The sequence below is a fragment of the Ovis canadensis genome, chromosome 14, assembly GCF_042477335.2.
Source record: "Ovis canadensis isolate MfBH-ARS-UI-01 breed Bighorn chromosome 14, ARS-UI_OviCan_v2, whole genome shotgun sequence".
Lineage (NCBI taxonomy): Eukaryota > Metazoa > Chordata > Mammalia > Artiodactyla > Bovidae > Ovis > Ovis canadensis.
In genome coordinates this window covers 53400620-53411966 of record NC_091258.1, presented here as the reverse complement: position 1 = coordinate 53411966, position 11347 = coordinate 53400620, and the positions used below count along the sequence as shown (strand labels likewise).

Genomic DNA, 11347 nt, shown 5'->3' with positions numbered 1-11347 from the left:
ATAACTCACACCAGGTGAACAGGGCTGCAGGTGCTAGGCCATAGTCACAGTGCCTGGATGGCCGGGGCTCCATTCCTGGGAACCAGCCATGGTGAGGTGCTAACATCTGAGGCCACTGGAACTGCCAGGCTTCTCAGGAATGCCCAGCGTGGTGGACAGTTGTTGATATTGGCCACCTAGCATGGTTTCAGTCCTTGATCACAGAGTTGCATCTGAAGTAAGAATACTTCTGGACTTTTCAACCACGAGTGAATAAACCTTTTTATTATTAAGTCAGTCTGGATAGGGTTTCTGTCACTTGCAGTAACAGTCTTAACAGAAAACACTGCTTTCCCCAGCAGAGGGAGGGAGGACAACAGGACTGAGAGGCATCAGATACCTAGAGGGAGCTCAGACTGGACCAGAGGCCTGGGCAGGCCGCCCTGGACCATGGAGAGCTCAGACTGCAGTCCCTGGGGCTGGCCGGCACGCACAGGATGGCAGTCTCCTGCCTTGCTCTGAGTGAGCTCACATGCCTGGCCTGACAAGGCCCAACCAGCCAAACAGGTGGGCATCAGCAAGGTGGGTGGGTAGATGCTGGTTTCCTGGAAGCCTCTCTGGACCCACAGTCTTCTCTGCAAGGGGGCAGGGCCAGGTGTGCTGGTTGAAGGCCTCAGAACAGAGACCTCACTCCAGTCCTACCTTCTCTCTTGTCCCTAAAAGTGCCGGGGATCGTCTAATTCTAGAGCTACAGCTCAAAGGGCTGAGAAAGGACATTTGTTCCCAAGAGGCCTAGGTATTTGGGGCTTGCTAAATGAAAAGATAATCACCTTAAGCGGAACTAGAAGGATGCCAATATCCAAAAAGAGGCATTGGGGTTTCGGAGAAAAGAAGCCACTTCCGCTGTGCCCTCTACCCATGGGGTAGGGTCCCCTGGGGTAGGGAGGGCCCTTCGGAAGGCTGGGCAGCTTGGGGAACTCTGCCCTCTCAGGGGTTCGGGCAGAGGCATCTGCTTGGACCGAAGTGACAAGGGAAGCCCTCCCTCATGGCTGCAGACCTGGGGTCAGCTGTGGAAGGATGACCAGGACACGCCCGAGGCGTAGAACTCCACGTGGCTGGGCCAGTCCCCATCTCCACTGCCCTCCCTGTCCTCGTCTGAGTCATCGTCGTCTCCACTGGACGCCCCGCAGACGGCCCCCGCCAGGTAGGCCGACGGCCCGGGGGACCCGAGGCCCTGCTCCTCCACGTCCTCCTTCCGCTTCTGGGCGGCCAGCTCGCGGAAGCAGAGGCTGCAGACGCGCAGGGGCTTGGGCGAGAGGCGCGGCAGGAGGAAGCGCTCGCGGGAGCACTCGGCGCAGACCACGAAGCCGCATTTGCGGCAGTGGTGCCGCCGCGTGAGCGCCGAGAAGCGCGTCTGCGTGCAGCGCATGCAGATATCCGTGGCCTTGTCGGGGATCCAGGGCGCCGCGTGCTCCGTGCTGGGCTGCAGGCCCGTGGCCAGCAGCTGCCGCCGCACGCACTCCTCAATGTGGCTGATCCACTCCTGGCGTTCCGTGGCGGAGGCGGCTGACACCACGAAGGACTTCTTGGCCGTCTTGATCATCCAGCGGTTCTTGGCCTGCAGAGTCTCCGGCAGCGTCTCCAGTGTCACCTCCTCCAGCGGAATGATGTGCTGGCTGCGGTACTTGCGCTTGTTCAGCACGATGCTGCCGTACACCAGGATGTCGTTGAAGAGGAAGAAGATGCGCGGTTTGGCCTTCTTGCGGCACTCCTTGGTCAGCACGCCCTCACCCAGCAGCACTCGGCCCGGCAGGGCCAGTGGCTGCCCGGATGCCCCGAAGCAGCTCTCGACAGCCGCGATGCGCTGGCTGTTGATCTCCGTGTTTGCCAGGTAGTCCACCATCTTCAGCCACTCGGCTGTGGGAGGAGCGGCAGAGGAGGTGTCAGCTTGCTCAGACATAGCTTGGGGTCAAGACCACCCCCAACCCCCAGTTCCCCAACCCATAGGTCAGACAACCCACTAATTACCCCCTCTGTAACCCAGGAGGCCCAGATGTGCCACTCAACCAAGGCAACTGGCTGCTCCAGAAGCCACCCCTTACAGGTGGAGTTACTGGGAGGTGAGGGGTGTGTGGAAGCCAGTCCAGGATGGGAAAGCAGTACTAAAGATGTATGACTGAGTGCGGGCAGCGTGGTGGGGGCTCAACCCTTGGGGAGCCTTGGAAGACAGGGTAGAACAAGCCTCAACACCATCCACCACCCAAGGGACAAGGACACTGAGCCCCAACTCCCATCAGGGGCTTCCGGAAGCACCAACTACCCAGTGCTTTGGGCCTGTCTCAGGCAGAAGGGTGCAGGAGCCTTCTGGGGAATGCCAGACAATGGAGTGCTGCAAACCCAAAGGTCACTGACTCCCCTGTCTACCAAGCCAAAGCATCACAGACCCTGCAACCCACTCACTCAGCCCATGGACCCATTCACGAGCCACTCAGGAAGCAACTACCGTGTGCCTAGCACCGTTTCATGCACTGGGGATACAGTGAATAAGAAAAGGCTCCTGTTCTGATGGAACACCACCAACACCAGCATCACAGGCACCACTGCAGAGTGCTTCCATGTCAATCAGGACTATCTCAACTTGTCCTCACACCAACCCTAGCTCGTAGAATTTCCATTAACAGAAGGAAACTGAGGCTCTGTTAGGAATCAGGCAGCCCAGAGCCTGCACCGCTGGAGACCACACTGCCCAGAGCCCTCCCGCAAGGAGCAAGAGGCCTCTATCCTCCTCTGCCAAGCACTCCACATGGTAGCCCCAGCTCTCACCTGGGCCTCCTCTGCTCTGTCCACACCTACTCCCCTTGACTCACCAGACTCACAGCATTGAAGACACCCAAACACTGCTGACCCAGGTCAAGCCTGCAGTCCCAGCTCTCCCCTGAGCTGCCCCTGTGACCTCCCACCAGCTCCTCTTCTTTTCAGAAACAAACCACCATTCACCTAGTTGTGGAAGCCTGAAATCTAGGACTCATCCTTGAATCTCCTCTTTCCTGTACTCCCAACATTCAACCAGTGAGCAAGCTCCATCATTTTTCTCTCTCACACTTGGCCCTAGTTTGCACACTTCTCACCACAACTCCAGCAAGGCTATCTCCCTTTCCGAAAGAGTCTCTCTGACTCCAGCTCAGGCAGCTTCTCCCCCAACCCAGGAAAGGGTTGGCAAATCATGGCCTGAAGGTCAAATCTGGCCCTCAGTCTGGTATTGTGAATAAAGCTTTATTGGAACAGAGCCACGTCATTCATTTACAGTGGTCGCTGCTGCTTTCCTGCTGCAATAACAGAGCTGAGAGCTGTGATAGAGACCACATTTACTGTCTTTACAGAGAGCGTTTGCAAACCCCTTCTGTAGGATGTTACCCTATTTTGCTTTTTCTTCACAAGATTTATCAGGAGCTGATATTTTCTTGTCTATCCATCATTTGCTTCCATGTTTTCTATTTCCCTCACCCACTACTAAATTCCATCAGAACAGGATTCTTTTCTTATTCACTGTATCCCCAATACCTGGAACAGTGCTAAGCACACAGTAGGTGCTTCCTGAGAGGTTAGTGAATGACTGAACCAAAGCTCCCTCAGGCCCAGTGTGGGAGGAATGAGCCTCCACCTCCTGTCTCTGAAGAGGAAGCAGAAGAGAGCGGACCCCACAGCCGCCGCCACCACCACCACCACCACGTGCATACAAGCAGAGAGCACGCCCCTGACCAAACCGATCACACTCACAGAGTTTCTAGGTCACCACACTGCAGTTCCGTAAGTCTGGCCACCTGTGGGAGGCTGGAGTGGGGCCAATGCAGGGGCTGGAGGCGTTACACAACAGGGGTGCTCAGCCCTGAGGCACGTATCGCTTGCCCCTCTCAGACCACAAGCTGTGCTGAGAAGAGCTGTCCACACCACCTTATGTAAGAACCACTGTTTTTAGGCTGCTGAACTGGGCTGCATGTTGCAAACCCAGCTGATTATCAGTGACAGCCCTGGGCTATCCTGTGAGGACCAGTCGCCATGCCCCTGTTGTGCACAGTCTGGCAACATTCCAGAGGCCACCCCCAGGATCCCTGGGACGGGCTAGATGAGGGTTCCGCTGGAGAAGCTCAGAGCAGAGCCAAAGGAGAGGCACAAGAGCAGTGACTTTGGGACCCGTGGCAGCGACAACAGAGATTCTTGGCAGAGGGAAAGGGCAGAACAAAGGGTGAGCTGGGTGCATTCACACAATGGGCTACTGTCAGCACCCAATCCACGTGGGTCAACATGGAGCGACAATAGACACCAAATGCTGAGTGGAAAAAGCGCCCTGCAGAATTTCTGTATTCAGAATTTCTGTATGCAGAAATTCTGCATTTAAGAAGTGTTCACAAACTATATCTGTAAATAAAAGTGGACAGGATGGAGCCTTGCACCCATGAGGATGGCTGCTATATAAAAAAACAAAAACAGGAAATAAGTGTTGGCAGGGGGACGTGGAAAAGTTAGAACCTTTCATGCACTGTGGGTGGGAATGTAAACTGGTGCAGTCACTGGGGAAAAAAGTATGGAGGTCCCTCTAAAAATTAAAAATAGAACTACCATATGATTCAGCAATCTACTTCTGATTATTTATCCAAAGCATTGAAAGCAGGATCTACAAATGGTATTTGCACACTCATGATCATAGCAGCATTATTCACAATGGTCAAGCAGTGGAAGCAACCCAAGTGTCCACTGATGGATGAATGGATAAACAGAATGTGGTATGGACACAATGGAATATTATTCGGCCTTAAAAAGAAATCCCATCACTCGCTACAACATGGATGGGTCTTGAAGACATTATGCCAACTAAAATAAGCTAGTCAGAAAAAGACAAATACCACGATTCCACTAATATGATATATCTATAGTAGTCAAACTTATAGAAACAGAAAGTAGCAAGGTGGTTACCAGGGCTAGGGGTGGAGAAGGAGGAAGAGCAGGGGAGGAGGGGTGAGAGGGAGAGGAGAGTTGTTATTTAATGGGTTTAGCGTTTCAGTTTTGCAAGATGGAAAGAATTCTGGAGATATTTCACACCAACAGGAGTATACTTAATACTACTGAACTGTAAGCTTAAAAATGATCAAGATGGTTTACAAAAAGAGATGGACACAAAGCAAGATCAGGAGAAAAATGGGCTAGGGGAGGACACCTGAATATCATTAGGCATGTTAGATCAAAGATTTCAGCTTTATCTACAATATTTTATTTCTTTCATTAAAAAAAAAAAAGGCAGCAGCATATGTGATAAAGTCCCAGTACCAATCAATTCTGGGAAGTGGGAACATGAGCTTTTTCTTTCTCTCTCTCTAAATATAAGGTCCTCAAAGAGAAAAGAATTACAGTATAATGTCTGGGTCAACAGCTGTAGGTTCTACTGGACTTGCAGTGAGTGACCTGGCTGGGCCTCCCCTGAGCACACAGCAGCAGGGCCCAGGCTGCAGGACATGCTAGGATGAACATCTCAGGATGGAACACCACCTGTTCCCTCCAAAACTCCTGGGTGTCGCCACCTGGCAGAAGTGGGTGGAACCCCAATCTTGCAGCCACACACCGAGGCCTAAGACACAGCGCCAAGGCAGATGGACTTTATGTGGAGAGAAGAGCAGGTGTCCCCCCCCGCCACCGCGCCCCCTCCCCACCGCAACCCTGGCCTGGTGGGGTTGGGTGAGCTCTGGAGGCACACTTGCCCAGAATCCACCTCTGACTAGATGCTACCCTGGTGGGCGGCACAGAGGAAGTGAGGGGCAGTGCCCATGAAGGGGAGAGCTTTGGGCAGGGGAAGGCCTGTAACACTGTCTCCCTGTCCCTTGTAGGAGGCCCCAGGAGGCCCCACGCTGCTGGGTCCCTTGTCAGTGGTTTACAGACCCCCTCCAGGCCCTGGTAGGCCCCGTTCAGCTGTTGGCAGCAAAACATGGCCCAGGAAGGATGGGGAGTACCTGGCGACCATGGAAGAGGTCTGGTCTCTGTGCTGAGCCCACACACAGGCGGGAAGGCCTCCTCCTCCGTGGGCCTCCAGCAAGCAGCAGCTGGGGTGAGGGGCCAGCAGATGGCGTCCTCCTGGGGAGCTCCTCGACATCCGCCCACCACAGCTGCCACCACAACCAGAACTTCACTTCACACCTGGTTTAACAAGGCCTGGAGATTTGTTTTCTTGGCCATGTCAATTATTTCCCTGATCAGGGGTCCAACCTGCACCCCCCTGCAGTGGAAATGTGGAGTCTTAGCCACCGGACCCCCAGGGAAAGCCCCAGGAGCTTTTCTTGGTAAATGTGGCAGCAACCCCACCTCCCCACTCCCCACCCCTCCCAGCAGATGAGAAATCCTCCTTTTCTCACTAAAGAAGTGAACTACCCTCCCTTAGGACAGGGCGGAGGGAGAGCCGAGCCTGTGCCCGTTCCTTTTGTGGCTGTCTGCCCCAGGACAGCCTGTGCTGACCCCTGTGTGGTACCCCAAGTGCTGACAGAAGATGGACACTCATGAAGGGCCAGTGTCTGGGAGCAAAGAAGTAAACAGGCCAGCTCTTTCTTGCATGTTTTTGAAGTGGGGCAGGCTCCAGGGCTGGCCTTCCTGAACACCAGGGATCCCACCATCTGAATTAGGCCAACGGCTCTCTCAGTGAGTAAGCCATGCTCCAGGTGTCACTGGGTGGCCAGGGTTCTATGCCTGACAGTTGAGGTGTCACACGTGACCTACACCAGAGGCAGCAAATCTACACCAGGTCCGAACCACTGCCAGCTTTTCTAAAAACAATTTATTGGAACATAGCCATATGCAACAGTGATTGGCCTGCAAAGCCTAGAGTATTTACCATTTGGCCCTTCACAGAAAAAGTGTGCAGACCCCTGATCTATACCCCCCCCCCCCACATGCATAATGTGCCTGCTCCAGGGACACACCTGACATGGGGCCATGTCTTGATGGAGCTAGTCTCCTCCACTTGGACACAGCCTTTGAGATTCAAAGAGCTGTCTGGGGCCCCAACCTGGGAACCCTGTATAGTAGGACCTGGGAACCCTGTATAGTAGGACCTGGGAGGGGCACTCAGGTCCACCCTCCCATTAAGAGTTACAGTTGGGGACATTGCTTATCAGAGAGGACGTTACCTGGTCAAGGTCACAGAAGGAGTCAGGGTGTTGGCCCTTTGGACTACCCCTTGGCTTCCCCTTAGGACAGGGCTGATTTACCACCTGACCTTCATTCCCTCCAGTCCCAACCTGGCCCACATTGTCTTCATGCCTACCTGATTTTACCTTCTAAATATTTACTAAAGTCCTACTGTGTGCCTGGCACAGTTCTACTAGGCAGGACTAGGCACCAGGTTACAGCTGGGAGCTAGGGACCAGACCTTTCAGTATCACACAGCCTAGTGCAACAGCCAGACTAGAAAGTATCAATAAATCAACACGGTGATTTCTGACTGTGAATGCCACAAAGAAAAGGGCTGATGTGCTGAGCAAGGCTAGGGTGAGGGTGGTAGTCAGGAAAGGCCTGGTGAGGAAGTGACCCTGCACCAGCCTGAATGTGAAGGATTTTAGCCATGCAAAGGCCTGAGGGGGAAAAAGTTCTGGGCTGAGGGAACAGCTCAAAGACCTGACTATGGAGACAGGAGGAGTAACAGGTAAGGTTAAAGGTGCTGTAGGAGCCAGTCTTGCAGGTCCGCAGGCCAAGATGAGGATCTGAGTTTCTCTCCAAGCACAATCCAACTGTCCTTTCCTTCCAGAGGGGCCACCCCTCAGGCTTGTCCAGTTCTATGCTTCCTGGAAAGCCCTCCTCCATGAAAAGAATAGTAATAAGGAAAATAAACCAGGGGTGCCATTAACTGAGAGCTTACAGCTTACAGGCACAACGGTAAGCACATTGCAAGTATTATCATACCGACTCTTCACAAAAGCCCCATGGGGGAAGGTGCCACCTCCATCATCCAAAGTCACTGCCCAACGTCCCAGCTCCAAGACAACCATGAGCTGCTGAAGACAGAATCCGAAATCCTCAGATTCAGAGGGCAGGGCTCCTCTCCAAATGCCTGATCTCCAACCCTCAACCCTCTCCACCCAGGTCAAGGGGTGGCCTGGGCATGTCCATTAGCTTGGCTGAGCTGCCCAGTCCCTTCCTTTCTTGTAGCGGGCTGGGCTGCACAAGTCCCTTAGCTCAGCTGGGCTGCCTCAGTTGCCCATCCTGGCAGCCCTGGGGGCTGATGTCTGCAGGGACACAGACTGAAGTCAGAGACAACCCCAGTGGAAACTGCAGGCCCAGGAACATGCCAGCATTGAGTGGAAATTCGCCAGCAATCATCCTCCCCTCTTCCCTGGCTTCTGACCTCCCTGGTGGTGAGATAACAATGCTGTTCAAATTCCAAACGAACATATCCCTGATCAAGTTACAAAGTGACTCAGGGAATCCACTTTCCTATCTGAAAAAGTGGCTGGATGACAACTCTCCCCTGCACAGCTCTTCAGGTGTTCAGGGAGAGAGAAAGGGAAGGAGATTCCGGGTGATTCCAGGCTGGGAACTGCCACCTCTTTCTGGGTCAGCCTCAGTACTTCCTCTGTGAAATTGGAGATTAAGCCTGGCCTTGTTTCCTTTGACAACTGCCACCAAAAGTCACAAACTCAGAGGCTTTAAGGGCCAGCGAGCACCCAGGCAACCCGGAAAGCGCTACCACCCTGCCTCTCCTCCCCGCTTCCCTGGGCCAAACTATCCCTGCCCACTGCTCCACACCCTGCAGACTGGGACCAAGAGTGGCGGCCCCCACGATGGCGTGAGTCAGGAATCCCCGAACCCTCCCCAGACAGCAGGAGCGCTGAGATCCTTGCTGTCCCGGGCTTCAACGTCCACAGGCGTCTCCAGACCGTTCTGCTCTCACTTCGTGCATCCCCCCCGGGCACCCTGCCTCGACATCGGAGACCCCCATACCTGTTTTCACCCCGCTGTCCTTGGAGCTCCTAGCAGCCCCCCGCCCCTCCTCCAGCCCCACCAGCCAGCAATAAGCGCCTTGGTCCGTGCCTTTGCTCAGGGCCAGAGTCCGAGATGGCACCGGCCTCGCGACCGCCCCGCCCGAGTCCAGGGGCCACCTAGACGAGGAGCCCGGGGTAGCTGGGAGGCAGTCGGCAGGGAGCCCGCCTGCTCCGGGCGCCCCGGCCTGGCTGGTGACCCTTACCTCCTCAGCTGGGGGCCCTCGCGTCTCGCGCCCCACCAGGCAGCCGGCCAGACAGACCGCACTCGGCTGCCGCGTTCCGCTTGCGGAGGGGGCCAACCCCCGCCGCCCAAGCCGCCGCGTTCCAACTCTCCTGGACACGCCCCCCTACCCCGGCGGCTCCGCCTATCGGGGCCTGGGCGCGAGGCGGGGGCGGAGCCTGGACGCCAACTCTCGGAGTCGGAGTTCCAGAGAAATGTGAGCGTCCCGAGCGGAGTGCGTTTGGGTGTGTTGGCGCTGCAGGCGGTGCGGGCGGGGGGCTTCCTTGTCGCTCTCTCCCGGGACTGGCAACCCAGACTCAAGCCCCCTAGTCTCCCTTTCCGCCACCGCGCTCCGCACGCCGGACCCACAGAAGACTTCGAACTCACCCAACTGGGGCCTTCGGGCCAGGGAAGGGGTTGGGGAGGGAGGCGGTGGCATTACTGTGCCTTCCGCCGCCGCTGGTGGGACTCCCTGCTGCTGGCTGGCATAGTCCTGTCTCAGCAATCGAGAGATTGATAATCATAATATTAAAATTCTTTAGCATTTTATGTTTTATATTTTAAACTTGTATAGTGGAAACTTTCAAACATATGCTGAAGGAAATAGGCTAATGGACTCCATGTATCCATCGCCTAACTCCAACATTATCTACCAGTTTTGCCCTCTTTCTCCACCCTCCCCCACCCACTCCGCAACACTGAGCTGAAATGCAAGTCCAAGCCTCAGAGTTATCACTCCTGGGGGGTTGTCTTAACCTCCTTCTGGCCTCCCTCAACACTTCGTTTCACACCAGCTGCTTCTTCCTGTTCCTCAAAACCCCAAGGTTGTTCTCACCTCTGGGCCTTTGCACTTCCTTTTTGCCGCCAGATCTTCTCATGGCTGCATTTTTGGCATTGAGATCCAACTCAAACTGTCACCTCCTCAGAGGCTTCCCTGACCTCTGAGGTCACCCTCATCTGCCTCACTCCCGTTTTGTTATTTTGTAAACCACATCTCCCAACCTGAAGTCATCCAATTAGGTCGCTTGTTTACATGTTCATAGCTTGTCTGCCCCACCTAGACTGTGAGCCCTGTGGCTGAGCTCTACCCATCTTGTTCATTCCTTTCTCCAGTGCTGAGAGCGGAGTTCAGCCTTTAGTAAATGTCTGTGGCACGGATGAGTTTGCCTTGCCAAATAGGGCAGAGCGGGGTAACTGTGAAGAGGGGCTGGCGCAGGCCAGGGCAGTGCCCGCTGGGCCAGGACCAACGCAGGAGGAAGCTCCAGGTGCCTGGGTCCAGACCTCAGACTCTGCCCAGGGCTGGGGCCTGGAGGGCTGGTGCTGGAGGCATGAGCTGATAGGGGGTTGACCTGCTCTCCTGGGTGGTGTGGGCAGAGGCTGTGAGGTGGGGCCCAGTGCTGGGGATCTGCCTTTGCCAGCCGGAGTGGAGTGGGGCCAGGACATGGGCACATTCCCACAGGGGAAGGGGTTGGAGTGAGGGGACGAGAGAGCAGGGAGAGGCTAAGAGAAAGAGGGGAAGTGGAGGTGATTGATGGGCAAGTAAGAGGGCCACCACCTGTGACCTTGGAGAGTCCACGTACCCCACCACAGCATCCCTAACTCCTCCACCTTCCCAGCTATTACCCTCACCTAATTGAAGCCACAGCCTCACAAAAGTACTTAAACACTTATAAAATGTATTGCCAGCACTTCATCTTGAGAGATTACACAAATATCAGGATTTTCAGCTCCTCTTAAATCAGGATTTGAAAGACCTGGTCCCCTATCTCCACTCAGGGCTGCCCCCTTTAAATGGGGCACGTGTTCTCCCACTCACCTCTGTCCCCACCATTCTCCATGGCTTCCCTCTCGCCCCACTTTGCCCGCTTATGTACCTGCAATTGAATAGCATTTGAGTTTATGACTTCCGGTGGTGAAGTTAAGCCTCTGCACCAGACAGAGGAGGGAGAGACAAGGCCCCGAGATCCCAGAAACTGAGTTAGAACCAGGAAGGCCATTTGGGACATCAAGACACTGGGAAATGCCATACCAAGTGTATACATGCTTGTCACCCCAGGGGGCAGGGATGGGGGCACCTGGAGGTTAGTTTTCAAGGCCATGTTGGTGACTTCCTCAGTGCTAGACCTACCAC

General features: G+C 54.9%; 1 protein-coding gene across 2 annotated transcripts; it reads right to left on the bottom strand.

Moving 5' to 3' along the window:
- Positions 1–235: 235 nt before the first annotated feature.
- On the bottom strand, positions 236–9601 carry PLEKHF1 (pleckstrin homology and FYVE domain containing 1). Of its 2 annotated transcripts, none has more exons than XM_069548981.1 (2): positions 9200–9601; positions 236–1896 (listed from the first exon to the last, which is right to left on the bottom strand). In XM_069548981.1, the coding sequence occupies exon 2, from the start codon at positions 1880–1882 to the stop codon at positions 1043–1045; it is 840 nt and encodes a 279-aa protein (XP_069405082.1). In that variant the 5' UTR covers positions 1883–1896; positions 9200–9601; the 3' UTR covers positions 236–1042. The 2 variants fall into 2 exon arrangements, with proteins under 2 accessions (XP_069405082.1, XP_069405083.1); XM_069548982.1 differs by having other exon boundaries at positions 8956–9331.
- Positions 9602–11347: the final 1746 nt, after the last annotated feature.